The sequence below is a fragment of the Lissotriton helveticus genome, chromosome 2_1 (genome assembly GCF_964261635.1).
Source record: "Lissotriton helveticus chromosome 2_1, aLisHel1.1, whole genome shotgun sequence".
Lineage (NCBI taxonomy): Eukaryota > Metazoa > Chordata > Amphibia > Caudata > Salamandridae > Lissotriton > Lissotriton helveticus.
The window spans coordinates 1158957755-1158979532 of NC_136059.1; the positions used below are offsets into that span (position 1 = coordinate 1158957755).

At 42.7% G+C, this 21778-nt stretch overlaps 1 protein-coding gene across 2 annotated transcripts in view; it reads left to right on the plus strand.

Moving 5' to 3' along the window:
* CD274 (CD274 molecule) overlaps positions 1–21177 on the plus strand; it is a 325034-nt gene extending 303857 nt beyond the window's left edge. For both annotated transcript variants that reach the window (XM_078677455.1, XM_078677454.1), the window contains exons 8-9: positions 3872–3934; positions 20038–21177. In XM_078677455.1, the coding sequence (XP_078533581.1) occupies positions 3872–3934; positions 20038–20060 (86 nt within the window). In that variant the 3' untranslated portion in view covers positions 20061–21177. The remainder of the gene's footprint in view (positions 1–3871; positions 3935–20037) is intronic.
* The last annotated feature ends 601 nt before the right edge of the window (positions 21178–21778 follow it).

Below are 21778 nucleotides of genomic sequence, written 5' to 3' on the forward strand. Positions count from 1 at the left end.
TGTAAACTTACTAACTTATAATAATCCTTTGTTGGTTGAGGCTATTGAAACAGTCAATAGTATTGAGCTTGTAGAGTTTGAAGTTTTGGAAAGGATGTGTAAGGAATATATAGTCAAATCAACAGATTCATCACTTTGGATGTCAACAACAGTGGTACCTTATGAGATGAACAAACACCTTCATCTGTGTGTTGATCTGTGTAGTCTCAACCATTCTATTTGGGTGGATGGGCTTCCTCACCCAAAAAGTGACAACATGGCAGCTATGGTTAAGGAAAGGAAGTGTTTTTTGAAAAATTGGATGTAAAGTCAGCCTATCATCAAATGATATTACAGTTCAATTCAGGCATTTGACAATGTTTGTCACTCCAGATGGGGAAGGCAATTCGGACTGGCTAGTGCAGCATCGGTGTTTTAACACAATATGTTCAATTTGATAGTGGTTTGTGATTTGGTTCTCTCATTCCAAGATGACTTATTGATCTCTGGGAGAAACTGAGAGGAACATAATATCAAATTGGATTAAACGCTGTCTGTTTTTTTAAACAATTCATTGAGATTTTACTGTGACACATATGAAATGTGTAAACAGCATGCCTGGTCAAAGGATTACACTGGCACTGGAATTAGTAAAAGCAGCCGAAGACATGCTAGTACCAACAATTACCAAACAGTTGTCATTCCTGGGATTGTACAAGTTTTATATGAAACTTGTTTATTTTTTCCTTTGCTGTGTCTTTAACAAGATTGTTAAAGAAAAAAACTATATTTGTGTGGGAGAAAGACAAGCAAAATGGATTGCACTTTCAAAGCAAATGCTGCTAAAACTGTTATATTAGTGGTACCTTTACTGTAACTCTTTGACTCCACACTACCCATATGCAACGCTGCAAATGCAAGTGAGTGGGAGATGAGTGCTGATCACATATTTTGAAAGAACAGGAAAGACAGTATTTTGTCATTGAAACAGAAATGTCAGCCTGCACATGCGTTGTACACAAATTCAGACATTATATATATGGGGATAGGTTCACTCTAAGAACAGATCACGAACCGCTTCCTGACATTTTGAATGGGGGAATGTGCACCCCACAAAAACAAGAGATTAATATAAGCTGGGCCCCTCAAACCAAAGGGACAGGGCTCTGTATCAGACTGTAAAGAAACAAGATTTTCCCTTTAGGATCGTAAATCACCACAAAAGCTCATTCATTGTCCTTCCATCTTACATGCATTTACTCATTTGTCCAAAATGCATACACACAATCCCCAGCCTGAGTAACGTGCCACAATGTTTACTGACTTATTCTGATGTTTAATAAAAATTATTTTAAATAACACTGTATATGCAATATAATCTAATCCGTCGTGTAAACAATATAACATATGTTAAAATGTTCATACATAAATTCATTAAAGTATTATTTTAGCTAAAACTTTTTCCACTCAATTTAAAAAGTTCAAGAAACCACAATAACATATAAATGACATAGACAAATAGGAGAGAACACAAGACAATACACTCTGTCTTAATTGTGTGTTTATCAGTGCAAATAATCAATACAGGCACATAATTCAAAAACAGTTCTCATTGAGTATGCCCATATGTTCTACAGATTTTAGCACTATGTATGCATTGACACGGTTTTTGGTGGTTTGAACCCAGTACTGGAAACCTTCAAGACAACAGATTAGCTCTCACGTGTCAATGTTTATCGTAAAATACCTGAATGTAAACATAGAGATACTATAATTAGCAAACCTATATCTTTGATGCACATGATCAAATATTAAATAAGGGATTATATACATATTTATTACAGTTTTCACACAGTGATACATCACACTGCATATATTCATGTAGCAGTTCTCTTACTCAGGCTTAGGGGTTTGCCAGATTCTACTTCAGATGCTACTCATATTAACCATACCTTGCAAATACCCTTAAATTTCGGGTTACCCCTATCTTTCAATTTTTTCTTCAAAGTGTCTGAGTGCTTATGCAAATCAAGAGAAGAGCAATTTCTTCGAAGACAAAGAAATTGCTTGAATGAAATATTATCACACTGTGTTCTTGGATGGTAACTTGAATAGTGCAAAAAGGTGTTTTTATTGGTTGGTTTAGTACATAACTCCAACTCTAGTTGTCCTGATACATTCTTGTTATAAATATCTAAAAGATTAACCCATAATTTGCTCCAATGTATACGTATTTGGACAAATGAGAAAATGCATTTAAGGTGGAACAATAATGAATGAGCTTTTGTGGTGATTTACAATCTCAAAGGGAAACCCTTACAGCTTTACATCCACAAAAAACACAGTAAAATTGTCCAGATTAAGTGCATAATTACTGGTGCTCTATTTAAAGTGGAGTGTGTTGCAGGCAAGGCAAACAAAAAGGCTGATTCTTTTGTCCAATATTCCTTTAGCAAGAGTGGCCCTATGGATGTGAGTCATGTGTAAGTAAACTTAAAATGTCTTATAGCCTTAGAAAGGATAATTGAAGACTTGTGTGAGTAAACAGGAGTGGAGGAGTGCCATTGAAAAAGTCAAAGTGACCCTAAAAGTGGATGGCAGAAGGAGAGATGTTTGACAGGAGAGTTATAGACGTTTGATATGGTGACATCTGAATTTAAGGTTAAAGGGAGTTTGTTACTCTGCAGAGGTAGGTTTGTGACTTCTGCAAGAGTAAGACATTAATTAGGTGATCATGTACATAAAGAACATCTTAGACTGACTCAATTTAATAAAAGATTGCAAGTCTCATATTTGTTGCCACAGATGGACAAAGAAGTTGAATTTAAAATGCATGGGTGTGGAGAATGAAAGTTACCGTAAAGCAATTTGAAGTGGATATCCAGTATATTGCCTGATAGGCCATGGGTGAAGTTAGGCAACAATGTTTTGGTTACATTGACATGCTTATTTGAAAGATGGATCTTTTTCCTTGGTTCGGATTGATCGTTTTTCTACATGGATAGATGTAAGATTTTTCAAGTATTCTGATACCAAGACTGAGTTGGAATTTTTAACAGATACATTTTCTATAGAGGGTTTACCCATGGGCAATATCGTTCAACAATAGAATTTAATTTCCATCGAGCCAATTTTTTTTATTACTAATAACACAGGTTTTGTACACAAGAAATGTAGTCTTTACCATCCTCAAAGTAATGGCATGATAGAGAGAGTAAACAGATTGGTACTCCATTTGTTTGGCCACACCCAGTGGGATACTATCGACCGACTCTCTTAAGGATCACTTGTGGGTACATTGGTGTATTGCTCATTCTACTAGGAGCTGTATCATAATATGAGGGTTTGTAGGCGCATAGGGCTCTTTTAAGTTTGAATACCAGCAGACTGTCAAAAATTGCTGTTTTAAGGAATGTTTTGATGGACAAGGAAAATATGGTGGTTATGGTGATAGAGAAACACCTTCAGAGGAAAATCACATATGATGAAAATTGTTGTGTCTGAAAGCAGGACATTATAGGATGGTATGTTGTGTTAATCAATTTGAGCAGGAGTGTTAACAAGGGAGAGCTAAAATGTTTCCCAGAGGAAGTGGTTAAAGAAAAATCTGCTGTCATGGTTGATATCGGAAAATGATGAGACAAAGAAAGAATGGGAAGGGTAAATTCTTGCACACTTTTATGGTCCTTTTTTTGCATTTTTAAGGGCACTGGAAGAATCATGTAGATTAACGTATGGCTTTTGGCATTGTCCCCATGCTGTCCATTTTTATAATGTGAAGCACATTAATTTCCATTTAGCTTTGTATGACCTGCATGGTGCCAAAAGGCACTGCATTTAGGTAAAAATATGTTTTTAAAAACTCCATTGATGAGAGCTTATTTTTTTATAGCCCATGACGATTACGCAGCAGAAATTATCAGTCGAGTTGAAGCAGATGTACACTGTGGACAGAGTAAGTACTGTGCTTCGCCATTCCCTTTATTAGACAACTCTAAAATGTGTTCTTAATGAGGCAAAGGGGTGGAGTATATGAATTTGTGCTCTACATTATATGATACTGCTTTCTCGGTTTACCACATCCTGAGTCCTGAGGTAAAATTAAAAACAAGCTCACTGTTTTTCCCTGCTTTCATTTGGACATTTGGTTCCCCTGTACGAATGACTCCAGGTACTACATCGAGTAATTTGTGCAAGATAAACAGCTCCTTAATGGGAAAATATGCAGCTTTTTGAATCAATGAAACCACCCTCTCACGGTTTTTCCCATACCAGTCTTAAAGACTCGAATTCAGGTACACAACTGCCAAGGGTAAACAACTGAGATTTAACAGCATTTCCTATTAATGGTTCTACCACCTAAAAAATCTGCAGAACTTAAAAGGATGAGTAATAACTGTTTATAAACTAGACATTACCTTTCATTATTGGACACAAAATGGACCCTTAATCCTACCTTAAGCCCTCACCCATTTCCCAACGAAGGCGCTCTTTGTCAACTCACAGCAGAGCTAAACATTGAAAAGGCTAAGAGATGCACAGTGTGTTCCATTTGCAAGTGTTGTAATTGCAGATCCTTATCCCATCTACCTTCAAATGTTTGTTTTCCTCTTACTTTTGAAGAGGGATACCTCTGCAATATAGTGGTAGTGGATTGTTCTTGTTCTTTCTCTATAATGATCATGTTTTGCATCACAGCCAGTTACATAAAAAGGTTATCTTTAGATGTTGAAGAAGTTTGCCTTCCATATACTGTATTTCACAAGCTCTCCTTCCACTGCTCGTGTCATTGCTTGACAGGTCTGTGTGCCAGGTCTGCTTTTGGATTGCCTTCAGCTGTTAATAGACGTTTGGACACATGCAGCTGAAGAACACAGGCTTATGTTGAATTTCCAAATATTGGCTGCAGACAAGGTGGACACGGTAATGAGTGAAGTGCCAGACTTTGGTTTGATTAGTGGTAAATTTGCTGGTCTTTTGGTAAAGCCAAGGACTCTCAGTTTAATCAGGACTGATACAGTATCATGTGTTCAGAATAAAAATATTAGCTTCAGAAGAATAACACCCCAACTGCTAAGACAACAAAGTTATCTTTTTGCAGCAAGGTATCACAGCAGGTGGAAGATTGATAGGGCTTCTATCAAATCTCTTCTTAAGGGTCCCATGACCAGAGTGGCATTCTGCCTAATGACATGAAAGACGCCCAGTCCACAAATAGGTTCCCCAAATGGTTATGGTTACAGTTTTAGGACAGATTGTTTACGAGGTGGATACAGCAGAGATTTACAGTTTAGTTACAAAAAGTTGTGTTTCTACGTGGGGTTTGCACATACACCATAACGGCAAAGGAAATTCAGCTCTAGTTAGACATCTCTACCAATACTGCAGATTGACAATAAATCTGTGTCAGGGTTCAGACATCCTGCCATCAGATGGCGATCACCAATGCTTTGTGGAGTAGACTTTCGACAAGTGTATGTCGGACTACTCTCCAGCACATTGCACATCTTGTGCCACATTACACTCTACTCCTGATTTCGCACCACCATCCTGATGCATTAAGGTCCATTAAGTTCCTTCTATTGCCAAACCTTGCATAGTTTAAGGATGTGAAGCTCGGTTCAGATTCCTAGCTCCTGGCTCCTATGGATATACTGGCCTGCAGGCAATCCTTCTCCATGCATGCCCACTGAGATGTCATCAGTGATAACATCAATGATGTGATTTGAAATGTCATCTGTGATGTAATACATGAGATCATAATCAGTACATGATGGAGGCACCGAATTTAAGGGTTTTTAAATATTAGTTATTATCTAATTTCAACACCTATCATGTCACTTTACCCCCCTATTTTTTCCAGTGAATTTACTTTTTTAACGTAACCTAAGATCTTATTCATAAACCTAACAGTAGCATATATATGTATATGTATATATATAGTCAAGTCAAGTCAAAACCACTTTATTCGATTTAGTTAAAAATCATAAAAGCATGCTACAATCGAGAAAAAGGGCATTTCAATTTCATAAATTTTTTACAATACAATGTCATTATTTATTAGAAAATTAAAAGCAAACATTAAAATAGTTACAGGATAAAATTGTCATATATAAAAAACAGTTTGTCATCCATCACAGGCCCCAATGCTACATTTACATTCTCCTCCTCCTGATCCGGACAGCTGCAACAAGGTAGTTAGCCACACTAAACATAACCAAGGGTGATTCTAACATTTGTAAATACAAGAGAGCTGGTTTTGCCTGTAAGAAAGCTTTACCTTTAAGTAAAGGCACCAAATACTTCTGTCTAGGGATATTATAAAATGGACAAAACAACATTAGGTGCATATTGTCTTGTAAAGAAAAATTATCACATTTGCACACAGGTGCATCCTCAGGCTTGTACCAACCATGGCTGTCACAGAGAACCATATAAATCTGGTTAAATCGAAATTTAACCAGAAGCCACCTGTGAAAAGGAATGTTTACTTCAGCAAGGTATGGTTGAATAGCTAAACAAGTAATCGTCATGAAATGGGCTCTGACCGTGGGTTTGATTAGTTGAGTTTCCTCCCGATCCAAGCTCTTCAATTTAGAAAAGTTAAGCTTGACCCATTCTAGGTCTGCTTTTTTTAAACCCAAAGGGGAGGAAAATATCTCAGGGCGTCCAAGTTCTATTGAGCACTTGTAAATATAAGTCAGCCAATCAATATCTTTAAATTTATCAAGTTTTAAACAATCCATCAATATTTTATGGTTCAGACCTAAGTTGTTGTTAATCCAAACCCTAATCCATAAGAGAATAGGTGCCATGGACAGGATATCAGTAATGTACCCTAATCCAAGCTCCTGATGGACTGAAAAAGTGGATGTCGACTGAGGGAGCCCTAACATAGACCGGAGAAACTTGTTTTCCTCCCTTTGGATAGTATCACTTTTAGCGTAACCCCACAGACCTGCTCCATACCTTGCTATTGCTAGTGTTTTTGCCTTGTACAAGGCTATTAGTGCACCGCACGGTTTCCCACCAAGTCTCCTTCAAAAGCTTAAATTTGCATTTGCCGAGCTCCTCACCGCTTTAGTTTTAGCTATTATTTGTGGAGTCCAGCTCCCCTTAGTATCAAAAATGATTCCAAGGTATGTGAAAACTTTGACACTAGTGATCGCTTCACCGTTACAATAAAAGGGTTTGTTATTTTTAGCAGCCCCAAATGCCATAACATGCGATTTAGAATTATTTACCACTAGGTCAAGTGAGGACATAAAATCACTGAATGTATTTAATAGTCTTTGAAGACCTAAATGTGTCCGGGCTATTAAAGCAGCGTCATCTGCGTACAGGAGAACAGGGATAAGAGTATCTCCTGCACGCGGGATGTCTAAGGATGCAGTTAAAAGTTTTTTCTCCAGAGAATTTATATATAAAGTGAACAGCATGGGGGCAAGAATGCAGCCTTGGCGCACACCCCTGCCCGATTTAAACCATGCTGTGCGATTTCCTTCTTGATTCATTCTAATAGATGCCTTTAAATCTTTATGGAGTTCCGCCAGAAAGTGGACAAGAGGTGGGTCAAGGCCCAATTTTAACAACATGGACCACAGCCGAGCCCTGTTAACCAGGTCAAATGCTGTAGACAGATCCATGAAGGCCACAAAAATTGACCCCTTTGCAGCCCTTGTATATTTTGAAATTATCAAATGTAAATTTAAACATTGATCCTCTGTGCCTCTTCCTGAACGGAATCCATACTGGGCATTAGACAAGATATCATTATCCTGTGACCACTTATTAATTCTAGCAAGCAGTACTTTGCCCAGGATCTTCATAGAAGAATCCAACAAGGAAATGGGACGGTAACATTTGGGGTCACTTCTTTGCCCTTTTTTAAAAATAGGCACTATGATTGAGCATAACCAGGTTTTGGGAAAACCCCATGCAAGTACACAGTTAAAAACATTCGCAAGTATCGTTGCCCACATCTTTTAGTTTAATTTATAGAGATCCAAAGGTACCCCATCCGGGCCAGGGGCTTTGTTCCCAGCAGAACCATTTATCGCTACCTCAACTTCAGTTACACTAAATTCTAGTTTAGGTAGCATATCGGAGGGGCAAGGCATATGAAATGTCTCAAAGACTTCATTACTCCCATAAATTGCAGAAAAATGTTTAAGCCAGTCTGCTTCAGGGATATTTACTTCAAGATCTGTATTTCGTGATTGGGCAAATAAAGGGTTATTAATTATTGACCAGAATTTATAGCTTTGTTTAAGAGTGGTAGAATCCATTAAAGAGTCCCAGGCTTCTTCTTTTATAACTTTTTTCCGTGTCTTCACCACCTCAGCGTAGTTCTTCTTAAGTTGGGCTACCAGTGACTTGTCTCTAGGAGTATGTTTAAGCGCTCTCAACAGTGCAGAGTGAGCTTTAGAACATGCATGATCGAACCAACCATGGACTGGGGCCGGTCCCCTCCTTGGGCTAACTGTGAGCTCATCTTCCACTCTAGAACAGATAGCCTCAAAGGCGGCAACTACCTCTTTCCCCCCCCATGTCTGAATCCCTGCATGTATCAAGTTCCACTGCCAGTTCTTGTTCAATCTGACCTAAAAAGTCCTCAGGACACACTCTACACCATTTTAGTCGCCTCCCTTGATCTTTGCTCTTGACATCCTTCACAGAAGTGCCCAGCAAGGCACCTCTGAGTAGACAAAGAGACCCGTCCATGACAAGTGACAACGGGTTATGATCACTGAACCCGCTTACTATGGCATTATAAAAAATTACATAGTGGAGAAGACCTGGGGACATAAAAATATAGTCAATAATCGACTCGCTTCCCCTTGCATTATATGTGACCACACGATCACTTGGATCAAAAAACCCTGGTTCATATAAATCATTGGATGATAACAAATCTTCCATAGCTGAATCCTTTGAGCTATGCTCAAAATGTGGCAAAGTCGTGTGATCAGGACCATCAACATCCTCAATCTGGTAATGTAACCCACACAAATGAACATTAAAATCTCCCATTAAAATGAGTTGCACAAAAGTGGTTTGCTTTGACACATAATCAGTTAAAAAAGAAGATAAACTTTCTAAAACAAACTTTGGGGCACCCCCTGCATTGAATTATAGCAATTTATAAAAACTATCTTGTTTTTGTCTGGTAGGAGGATTTCCAACAGCTGAAAATAGTGTGAGGAGCTGGAGATTTCCTTAACACTACCAGCTACATTAACGGACACTAGGAGCATCAGGCCCCCTCTATCCCTTCCCACCGGGGAACTCTGGGCTTTAACAAAGAATGATGTGTAGTCATCCAACCAAAAAACGTTGTCCCTAGACCAAGTTTCTTGTAAGGCCACTATATCATACTCTTTTAGCATTTTTAACCAAATCGGGTCTTCCTGCTTTGAGCGTAACCCCGCAATATTCCAGGACAATAACCTGACTTTTTCCCAGCCAGGATCTGTTGGGCCATCACAAGCTGTAGATAATATATTACAGGGTGAAATGTTAATAGCATTATCATGACCATAGGCTTTCTTTCTCATTTGATCGTGCACTAGTCAGTCAATATCTGCTTGATTGGCAAGTCCCGTAAATCTATTAGACAAGATTAAATCGTCTCTGGGCATGATCTTTGAAGTATTAACTGTACCACCACCCCTAGATTGCTTGGTAAACCATTGATTAGCTTGTAAAGGCGTAACTGCTCTATCTTCTTCCCATGGGTTATTATTATGCTGCGGCCTAGTTTTTTCGCCCCCAAATGTCATGTGTACTGGGGGATAAAAAAAACCCAGGGGCATGGCACGAACGCCCTCACCCACTGGGTCCAGGGGAGAAGCATCCCAAAAGAGGCGGCTAGTTGTATTGCGTGATTTAAAATGTACTATTACACAGTCGCCTGTCACACATTTCTTTGTAAGGCCCACCCAATTAACCCTTCTGCCTGTCAGTATATTATCTGCAATGTTACTTTCGCCCGAACAGTTCGCATTGCACCATTTTTTGATATGATTAAGTAGGGTTTCGTGTGATTCTACCTCCCCGTCAGCTAGTTTGGGCACATTTACCAATATTGCTACAAAAGGTGTTGCATCTGGTGGTAGATTTACTGGGGGTACCATAACCGACCGCCCCCCCCTGTAAGCCTCGAGCCCTTTCCAATGGTGTGGAGCTAGGCATAGCTTCCAGAGTAGGCGTTGATATACCCTTTTCAACTTTTCCTTTATTGGGCACAAGATTATCAGTGACCGTGTTAATCAAGGGACCGCCAACCTTGGGTGCAGGTACCTGTAAAGCTGGTGGACACAACACAGTTTGTGTGGAGGGCGTAGGGACCTGTTTGTTTAAAAAATCATTTATACGGTCACATTTCACCAATAGGTCCTTAACACAGTCCTTCAAAGTCTCAGTTATATCAGTGGCAATCTGGATTAGGGCGGATTCCAGTCTGTCAGAAAAAAGTTTTTCTAATAGTGACGAAATACCCTCCTCTGTAATGTAAATAGCACGTTGACCCCCAATCTGGCCACTTGATATACTGTCCTTAACACCAGGGACAACAGATATGGGAGGTATCACTGTTTCTGGCAGTTCCGGAATAGGAAGTACAGTGGGGGACTGGGGCATGTTAGGTCTACATGTCTCAATAATGACCCTTGGTTCCAGCGGTATTCAGTTGCTGGAAAAAGTATTAGGTGTACCTGAGCCCTCTTGAGTACTTTCAAGGCCCAGCTCCCGCTCTGTGACCGCAATCTGGGTAGAGAGTTCATCCACTTTCGTGGTCAGATAAGTTATAATACTGGTGGTATACTTAGGAACTTTAGCTTTCACTTCACCCACCACAGATGTTGGTAATTTTCGCTTACCCATGATGAACAGGACGTGGCCCGTCCCGTCCCTGGTCGTCCTTGGACGGCCTTAGACGGCCCGCCCTCTGCCCGGGCTCCACCCGGCGTCGCCCGCGCGCGTCCCGCGACGCGGGAGGAGCCGCTGTAACTTATGCGCCTCCGGGCGCTGAGGGCTGGTGCTGCTGATGCTGGACGCTGGACCCGGCGTCCCCGGTAAAGGGCAGGGGGCGCTGGGAAATGTAGTCCCTCCGCTCTGCTCCGAGGGAAAGCGCTGCTGCTGCTGGTCTGCCGGTCTCAGTTTAGCGTCCCTCCGGACCTCCGGACCTCCGCACAACAATGCCCCCAGAGAAGTGCCCCCGCTCCTCTGCAGGAGCCGCTGTAACTTATGCGCCTCCGGGCGCTGAGGGCTGGCGCTGCTGACGCTGGACTCTGGACCCGGCGTCCCCGGTAAAGGGCAGGGGGCGCTGGGAAATGTAGTCCCTCCGCTCCGCTCCGAGGGAAAGCGCTGCTGCTGCTGGTCTGCCGGTCTCAGTTTAGCGTCCCTCCGGACCTCCGGACCTCCGCACAACAATGCCCCCAGAGAAGTGCCCCCGCTCCTCTGCAGGAGCCGCTGTAACTTATGCACCTCCGGGCGCTGAGGGCTGGCGCTGCTGACGCTGGACCCGGCGTCCCCGGTAAAGGCCAGGGGGCGCTGGGAAATGTAGTGCCTCCGCTCCGCTCCGAGGGAAAGCGCTGCTGCTGCTGGTCTGCCGGTCTCAGTTTAGCGTCCCTCCGGACCTCCGGACCTCCGCACAACAATGCCCCCAGAGAAGTGCCCCCGCTCCTCTGCAGGAGCCGCTGTAACTTATGCGCCTCCGGGCACTGAGGGCTGGCGCTGCTGACGCTGGACCCGGCATCCCCGGTAAAGGGCAGGGGGCGCTGGGAAATGTAGTCCCTCCGCTCCGCTCCGAGGGAAAGCGCTGCTGCTGCTGGTCTGCCGGTCTCAGTTTAGCGTCCCTCCGGACCTCCGCACAACAATGCCCCCAGAGAAGTGCACAAACACACAAACATAAAGATACACACATACGCACATGTGTGTGCGTGTTTGTGTGTGTGTGTAAATGTGTGTGTGTGTGTGTGTGGATCTAACTCATAAATTTTTATATTTTAGGCTTGTGTTTGCCAATTGATCTTACAAGCATACCTTATGGGCTCTTAGTTCAAAAGAAGCAACTGCTCTTGAAAATCGTAGATACATATAAGAAGGGGCTGGTGGCAGCAGCATTATATCTTCATTACAAATCAAAGACCCCATTAGCCTTGAGGGAAGTTATGTCCAGATAGCCAAGATGGCTGCCACATCTCTCAACTACGTGAGAGGTCATGGCTTACATGGGAAATAGAGTTCATTGCCAGAACACTGTGGCATAGTGCATTTTCAACACATGCGAAGCCTCAGTCCAGACAGCACCGTCACAAAAGGGGGATCACCAGTCTTCCTTCCCTGATGTGGACTCAGCACGAGTAAAATTGGAGTATTGCTTCCCCATTCTCGCCAAGTCCTAAGTGGTAAGCCTGACAGTGCCGCCCACCCCCACCCCCAGGCCATCGTCTCATCGGTGAACATGCTGGTTGGTCAGGATATATTTCAGGAATTTCATACTGCAAATGTGGAGTATGAAGATTAGAGGGGGGGTTACATGATTTTTCTTTTGGACCAAACCCTTTGAAATCCTCCAAATGTAGCACTTTTTTCTTACCATACTTATATCTGAAATCTTATGTAGCTCATATTTACTTTCAGCATTCACCCGAACTTACATAGGATGTCAAGTAAGACATGTTTGGCTAAACAGTGTTTAATCAAAAGTACATGAAAAACTTGCTGAGGAAATTTCTATCAAAGAGTAACTGGATTCACAATCTGTTGAATCACAAATGAAACAACTAATTTAAGTATTCATTTGGATGTTTTTTCTAATGCAAAGTTTTGTGCAACATATTGGGGTGCTGGAATTCTCTTGCTGTCAGCATAGCACTTATTATCCAGCTTAGCTTTCTCCGTTCGTGTATCTGTTTGGTTGAATATCAATTATAACAGTTAAGCATTTTTGCACGGAAGGATCCTATTTTGCAGCAAATGATACAAAGGAAATATGCATGGATGATGACCATACATATAAATGAAAGATAAAAGTGTTCAATGTTATTGTATGGTAACTCTGCTAATCATGTCTTACTCAAATTCTCCTGTGGCAAGGTTTGATATCTCAGTACAGTTCAACACTTTGATTAAACCTTTCAGTCTCTCTATCCATTTGAGGATTGTAAGTGGTAGACAGATGAACTTCTATATTTAGCTCATTATTCAAAGCAGACCAGCATATCGAATTAAATTGAGACCCTCTGTTAGTAATCAGAACTGTGGAATATCATGCAGTTTAATAATGTATTTGCAAACATAATTGTTAACTACTTAGAGGTATGTAAGGAAGGCAGAGATATGAAATGACCCATCTTAGTCAAATGGTCCACAACCACTAGAATTACTCTGTAGGCATGACTTTTGGGCAACACTTCAATAAAAGTATTTGACACTGTATACCAAGGTCCTTGTGAAACAAGCAAAGGTCTCAGTAAATGGTTTAATATGTAAACTCTTAAATTGGGGACAGATTGAATATATTTGTACATTACTCTTAACATCAGCAAATTAATGGCCACCAAAATATCTTCTTATTGTTGCCTAAGTCTTAGCTATTACAGGATGTCTAATTACCTTTGAATCATGAAGCCAAATCATAGCCTGTTATCTTAACTGAACTGCTGATAAATGTATAGCATTCCCCTTTTGTATCGCTTTGTTCACCCTAAATTGGCAGGGTATGCTCAGACGTGAGTCCCTTGTTCACTTGGCCACTGGATTCAAGATAGCTTGGCTGATGAGGATTATGAATCCGAAACCGGTCCCAGGATGCTTGTTTCCGGTCCAGGGAAGACATGGCTTGGCAGTTCGGGCTGGACTGTTCCCATGAGGCTCAGCGTCAGACTGATTTGCATATAGCCATGTCTGAACTGGGGTGGCTGAGTGAACTAAAGAATGGTGATGGATTAAACCCAGATCAGTTGACTGGGGGTGAGTGTTTGATTTGCTCAAATGCTCCGTCCATCATCCCCTTTTGTATAGCATTCCCTTGATGCTATATTTCTTTCTCGTTCATGCATATTTTCTTGTTCTATTAACCAAGTAGTCAGAAAACTGGTTTTTCTGAGCTACCTAGGAGTAAGTGCTCTGCCTAATTTCAGGAAATGCAAATTTCTATCAACAGGATAGACCTCAATATTGTGCTCAACTTTAACAATTATTGGTCCTAGACCTTAATCACCAAGTGTTCCTTGTCATTGTGTGATTGCGTTATTTAAATCTGCTGATGAAAATGTCTTAAAAACATAAGACTGTGGGTGAACCTGTCCAGTGTTTGAATTAGATAAAACCCCTCCCACAGCATTATAGGACGCATCTATCTCAACAATAAAAGTATATTCTGCATTAGGATATTGCAAAAATGTAAAGCATTTTTTTTTAAGCAAAAGGCCTGATCTGCTTCTTTTAACCATACAAAACAGTGCATTTTCATAGCAACTTGGTATTGGGGTTATGATTTCAAAAAACAGATCATTGAACTCCTTATGGAAATTGGCAAAGGACAAAAAACTTGAAAAAACATTGACTGAAGTTGGTGTAAGCCACTGAACAATAGCTGACACTTTCTTTTCATCTATTCTAAAACTCTCATCTCAGTTGTAGTGAAACACCCCAAAAACTACTACTATAGCAGTGATGTGAAAATTACATTTATCCATATTAGTGAAAGATGGTGATCGCTCAATAGTCGTAATGTTGCAGCAACAAGTGATATTTGATATACTCTGGAGTCAGGCTAGATGAAAATGTCATTTAAATAAGCAATAAAAATTACAAACAAAGATCCTCTTATTAACACCTTGATAAAATACCCAATACAAAACACAACCAAAGATCCTCTCATTAACTCCTCAATAAAATACTAAAAGACTGCCAGAGCATTCCTGAGTCCTAGTTCAAGTTCAAGTTCAGTAATTTGTATAGCGCACTACTCACCCAGAGGGTCTCAAGGCGCTTGAGTGAGGGTGGGTGCATCATTTATCGAATAGCCAGGTTTTTAGCTGCTTTCTGAAGGAGAGGTGGTTCTGTGTGAGGCGGAGGTGAGTGGGGAGAGAATTCCAGGTTTTGGCCGCTAAATAGGAGAAAGATCTTCCTCCCATGGTGGATCTATTGATGCGCGGGATAGTGGCGAGGGCTTGATTGGATGAACGTAGTTGGCGGGTGGGTGTGTAGAAGGATAGTCGTTTGTCGAGGCATTCGGGTCCTAGGACGTAGAGGGCCTTATGTGCGTGGGTGAGGAGACGGAACATTATTCTTTTGTTGACGGGAAGCCAATGGAGATCTTTCAGATGACCGGAAATGTGAGCTTGACGGGGGATGTCCAGTAAGAGTCTGGCTGAGGCGTTTTGGATGCGTGGAGTTTTTTCTGTAGTTTGGCAGTGATTCCGGCGTAGAGGGTGTTTCCATAATCTAGTCGGCTAGTGACTAGTGCGTGGGTGACTGTCTTTCTTGTTTCGGTGGGGATCCAGCGGAAGATTTTTCTGAGCATGCGTAGGATGTTGAAGCATGATGAAGAGACGGCGTTGACTTGTCTGCTCATCGATAGGGAGGAGTCTAGGATGAAGCCCAGGTTACGTGCATGATCCGTAGGTATGGGTGCTGTGCCCAGAGCAGGTGGCCACCACGAGTCGTCCCATGCAGAGGGAGATGATCCTAAGATGAGGACTTCCGTTTTGTCCGAGTTTAGTTTTAAACGACTGTTCTTCATCTATTCGGCTACTTCTTTCATTCCATCGTGTAGATTGGTTTTGGCGGTGTTAGGATTTTGGTGACGGAGAGGATCAGCTGGGTGTCGTCAGCATAGGAGATTATGTTGAGGTTGTGTTTTCGTGCAATGGATGCGAGGGGACTCATGTACACATTGAAGAGGGTGGGACTGAGTGATGATCCTTGTGGTACGCCGCAGATGACTTTGGTTGCCTCTGATTTGAATGGGGGGAGGCGGACTCTCTGGGTTCTTCCGGCGAGGAATGAGATGATCCAGTCCAACGCTTTTCCTTGTATTCCGATGTTGCTGAGGCGTTGTATGAGGGTGTTATGACAGACTGTGTCGAAGGCGGCGGAGAGGTCGAGTAGGATGAGGGCAACTGTTTCTCCGTTGTCCAGTAGCGTTCGGATGTCGTCTGTAGCAGCGATGAGGGCGGTTTCGGTGCTGTGTTTGGCTCGGAAGCCGGACTGTGAGGGGTCCAGTGAATTGTTGGATTCAAGGAATGCAGCAAGCTGACTATTGACTGCTTTCTCGATGACTTTGGCCGGAAAGGGGAGGAGTGAGATGCGGCGGTAGTTCTTAAGTTCAGAAGGGTCCGCTGTGGGTTTCTTCAGAAGGGCGCTGAGTTCGGCATGTTTCCAGCTATCTGGGAAGGTAGCGGAGTTGAAGGAGCAGTTGATGGTATCTCGGAGATGGGGTGCGATGATGGAGTCGGCTTTGTTGAAAATGTGGTGGGGACATCGGTCGGTTGGTGATCCTGAGTGGATGGAGTTCATCAGGCGGATGGTGTCTTCAATCGTGATTGGGTTCCAGGCGCAAAGGTTGTGAGAGTCCTGTTTTGGTTCGGAGGTGGGTGGAGTGGGTTGTTCTTCGGACAGGTTTCCAAAGCTGTTATGAATGTCGGCGATTTTGTTGTGGAAGAAAGAGGATAGGGAGTCGCAGAGGTCTTGGGAGGGAGTGATGTCGTTGGTGCCGGCGGTGGGGTTGGTAAATTGAAGGTGGTCAGGTTGTTAGTGGTTGGGTTTTTTCTCCAAGTTTTCTCGAGGGTACGACATAGCTTCTTGGATTTCTTAAGGTCATCGTTGAACCAAGGGGCCTTTTTGCTACCTTGTTTGATCTGGTGGTTTTTCAAGGGTGCTAATTTGTCAGCGCTGTGGGTGATCCATTGTGTGAGTTTGGTGGCAGCTTGGTTTGGGTCCGATGATATGGTGGGAGGGTTTTGGTTAAGCGATGTGAAGAGTTAGTCGGTGGTGATTTTGTTCCAATTTCTTCGAGGAATAGGTTGCGGTGGGATGTGGGTTGTGGTCTCTTTGTAGCTGAAGTGAACGCAGCTGTGGTCCGTCCAATGGAGAGCCGTGGTGCGATCGAAGGATATATGTTTGCTGGAGGTGAAGATAGGGTCGAGCGTGTGTCCGGCAAGGTGGGTGGGGGTGTCAACAAGTTGTTTGAGTCCGAGATTAGCCATATTGTCTAGAAGGGTGGTGGTGTTGTTATCGTTATTCTTTTCCAGGTGGAAGTTGAGGTCTCCCAGTAGAATGTAGTTCTCGGAGGTGAGGGCATGTGGGCTGATGAAGTCAGTGAAATCTTCATTAAATTGTGTGCGGGGTCCTGGTGGTCTGTAGATGAGGGTGCCTCTAAGTGTGGTCCTGGGGTCGGTGTGGATCTGGAAGTGAAGGTGTTCCGCAGTCGCGAGTTTATCGTCGGAGCTGGTCGTGATTCGGATGGTGTTCTTATGGGCGATGGCAATACCTCCTCCTGTTTGGTTGGTGCTGTCTTTTCGGATGATCTTGTAAGCGTCCGGGTTGGCTATGGCGATGTCGGGCGCTGATGATGCATTCATCCAGGTTTCTGTAAGGAAGGCAACGTCCGGTGATGTGGTGTCGAGTAGGTCCCAAAGTTCGGTGGCGTGTTTGTGGATCGAGCGGGTGTTCAGCAGGATGCACTTCAGGTGGTTAGGGTCGGAGCTGTGTTTGGAGGAGGATGATTTGGTGTGGGTCCTGATGCAGTCGAACTTGCATGAGTGGCATGCGAATGGTCCGTGGGTTTGTCCTGGGGTAGCTACGCAGCATTGTGGGGTGCGTCCAGGGTTAAGGGCGAGGAGAGTAGCGGCGTCATAGGTTAAGCGAGTGGGGTGGGTATTGCGAGGACCAGGGGGTCTGGCACTGGGCGCGGTCCAGGCGCGGACGGGCGTAGACGGGCTTACCTTTGGCGCACCTTCGGCGCGCATGGGGCGCGTCCGCTGCACGTGAATGCTGCGCGGAAAGGCATCTGTCACTGTCATATGTGGGCAGTGGGAGGGGGAGGGTCGAGGGAGGATCAGCTGGGAGGCGGGGAGCGGGGCGGAGAGCCGGGCTGGGGGTCACAACAACAACAGCAAAATGGCTGCAAGCCAAAAGGCGACCAGGACGAGCTTGGGGCACAGTTCAAGGTATCGGCGGTCAAAACAGCAGTGAAATCGGCACGCAGGCACAGGCAGCAATGTGCGTTTAATAAATAAACAATGAGCAGTCTAGCGGCACAGCGTGACAATGAAATTGAAGGCAGAGGCAGCAATGTCCAATTAATCTAGAAATAATGCGCAGTCTCCAATTAGGCAGTGGCAGAGCAGCTTAACCCAAACGAGTGCAGCAGAAGCAGTGCGAGCAGCGCTACGATACCAGGTTAGGGCTTGGAGCAGCGTGGGGAGCAACCGCCTTCGTGGATCTCAGGACGGTCACAGCGCTAGGTGCGAGGAGACGGGCTCAATACTATTAGTGGGAGGGAGGATCAGCTGGGAGGCGGGGAGCGGGGCGGAGAGCCGGGCTGGGGGTCACAACAACAACAGCAAAATGGCTGCAAGCCAAAAGGCGACCAGGACGAGCTTGGGGCACAGTTCAAGGTATCGGCGGTCAAAACAGCAGTGAAATCGGCACGCAGGCACAGGCAGCAATGTGCGTTTAATAAATAAACAATGAGCAGTCTAGCGGCACAGCGTGACAATGAAATTGAAGGCAGAGGCAGCAATGTCCAATTAATCTAGAAATAATGCGCAGTCTCCAGTTAGGCAGTGGCAGAGCAGTTTAACCCAAACGAGTGCAGCAGAAGAAGTGCGAGCAGCGCTACGATACCAGGTTAGGGCTTGGAGCAGCGTGGGGAGCAACCGCCTTCGTGGATCTCAGGACGAGTCCTAAAGGCATGACCTGGTATTTTGAGAAACATAAACTCTGTACAGAATACCATTTTTCATTCATCACCCTTTCAGACTCTGATTAGATGGTAAGTTCCCTTGAGACCCAATTTAATGAAAATCTTTGTGTTTCAAATCTGACCTAACTGAATAGAGATTAATGGCAAACGATAAAGGTGCTGTCAGAGACATTCCGTTTCCGATTCAGTATGGGTATACATTTGACTAAAAAGAATTTTTTTACCAGGTTCCAATTCAATCGTACAATCATACCTTCTGGGTGGAAGCACCACATTTCCATTCTTCTTATTAAAATATCACTATCTTCTTCAAAACAAGGGGGAAAAGAGACAGGACAACCAGTGTCTGGTGAAATACCCATTCTTGCAAGCACTTCAGAAGGATGACTCACTGTGATTTGGCTTGAAATGATACAACTATTCTGAACATAATTTGACTGAAATTGAACTATTTTTGCCACTCAATCATCACAAGCAGTTGACATGCAGGAGCTAGAACTATTTTACCACCTTAGATAGTGGTTGCTTGTTATGGGAATTCCTAAGGCATGTGCTTCTTTTGGCAGGAAGTGTAACAGCATTTGCTGACATATCTAAAGTAAACAATAGACCATAGCACAATAGCATGCACAAAGCAAGACAACAAGACTCTACAGTGTCTCCAGTCCAGGGTCAGTGTATTCATTTGATACAAGGCAGGTAGAACCCATGTCATTTTCCATATAAAGGAAGCATATCCAAACCTCTAAAATGGAGACCTAAGACATACACACTGCATTGGCACGAGAAATATAAGGATGGTAAACATGAATTGTAATCATCACATACGACAGAAAACAGCGCTAAATGTAATCTGACCTGCAGGTTACAAACTGTACTAACATACCATCCTTCTATCTGTTCATACCATCTCAGCCGCACAGTCTCAACCTAAGGTATCTCTGTTGGAACTCACTTGTCAATGCTGACTACATAAAATATGTAACAATGCCAAAATGTAACAGAAGAGCTAACACATACAAGTGAAGAGTAACAGAGACATATTGATATTGAATTAGATTTTTATGTTTTTTACAGAGTATAGCAAGTTATCTAAACATATTCTTTTCTCTTCACAGGGTTGGCTTTTGAGGATGTTTGAGATGCACATCCAGCTGATGACATTGGTAGTCCATTTGCACACTCTGGAAAGCTTTCCTCATTGCAGATCACTGCCACCAGAGACAGATACATTGAACTTGACTGTGTATGTGATCCCCCAACTATTGGCTCTGTATTAGCACCGCTCTGTTGAATACCTCCAGGCACATATGCTTCCATGATACCCTGGCTCTTGCACTTCTATAAAAGACTTGCACAGAAAATGCTGTAAGAGATATTTGATATTCTGGCATCTCATAGCTACACAGAAGAGTCTTAGTGGGTGCCTTCTGAATTATGGGCCTTGTTTGTACGACAGGGACAGCATTCCTCCTTTCATAAACCCAACGTGTTTCAAGACTGGACTATTGGAGTGGTAGCAGGATGCAATCTAAGATCTGTTTGTGACATCTCAACGAAAAGCTAATAAACACAGATGCCCGCATGTATTCTCCATATGCTAAAAAGAAGCACAACATAAGGTAAAAAGGTCAGTCCATGCCAGATATTCAGGACATCTACATAAGATACAGTTCCATACAATAAATTTAATAATCAGAAAGGAGAACATATTTACCTGTATTAACAGCAGCAGCATATCATTTGGTCACAAAGTACTAATGATAGATCAAGGACTGAAAGAGACACACTGTAAGAGGAACACAACGTTTCTCACAAAATACTAAACATGTTCGGTCTGCAAGGCAAACAATTACAACTCACCAGACTAGCTGTGTCAATGACAAAAACATGCAAAAGGCAACAACGATGCAAATGTCGAGTGGTCTGCACCAAAAATTCAACGCTGTATCAACTGGAGGGGCTGCTTTTTACATTTTATATTTATATTCAATAATTATATAGTTTTCCATTTTGGGAAGAACAATTTTAACAGACATTGTCTGCATGAAAAAATGTGGACTTGGCATACCTTGACTGCATTTGTCCTTGTTGTATGTGATATCGCTTTTGAATCTAGGGCAGATAAAAAAATGTTGATTTAGTGTTTCTCAAATTGCTCTTGTAAAGGTCAATTCTGGTGAAAGTGACATATCAGTACAAAATAATTAATATCAGTTGTTAAATTTATACCTATAAAGCATCTATTTTTATATAAACACATGTGACTATTTATTTGTTAGCTTCTGCCTTTTTGGCAATGCTATCTTATTTTTGTGTTGTTATTAACTTCAGTTATCAGTTGCATAGTTTGCACTGGTAACATTTTCATATGGCACAGAGATGTGCCTTCGGCAACTTGCTCTTCTATTCCTGAGATCTTCTCTTGTAGATGCTGTTCTCTGACACTAGGTGGTTCGCCTGACACAAGCAGATTGCTTCGTGTGGAGTGTTATTCTATTTCACACAGTTGTTGAAACGTCTTGTGACATTATTAGCCCTATTCTTTATAAATAGTGCCTTTGTGCCCTCACCCACACGTGGCTGCCTTCCTGTTGGACTTTGATAAATTTGTGTTAGTGCAATGGTGTGGGATTCATGCTAGCCTCTGAGTTTCCAGAGTGCGGACTCATACAAAATAGCCATTAGATATACACATTGTAAAATGCATACGCCTGAGGCATACAGCACACACGCACATATGTACAGTCTAGGTATGCATGCATGCACACTTGAGACTCATATAGTCCCAAAGGCAGCCACCAATTAACCAAGACAATCACAGAAGAACAAAAACACATAGACCAATATGCAAAGAGA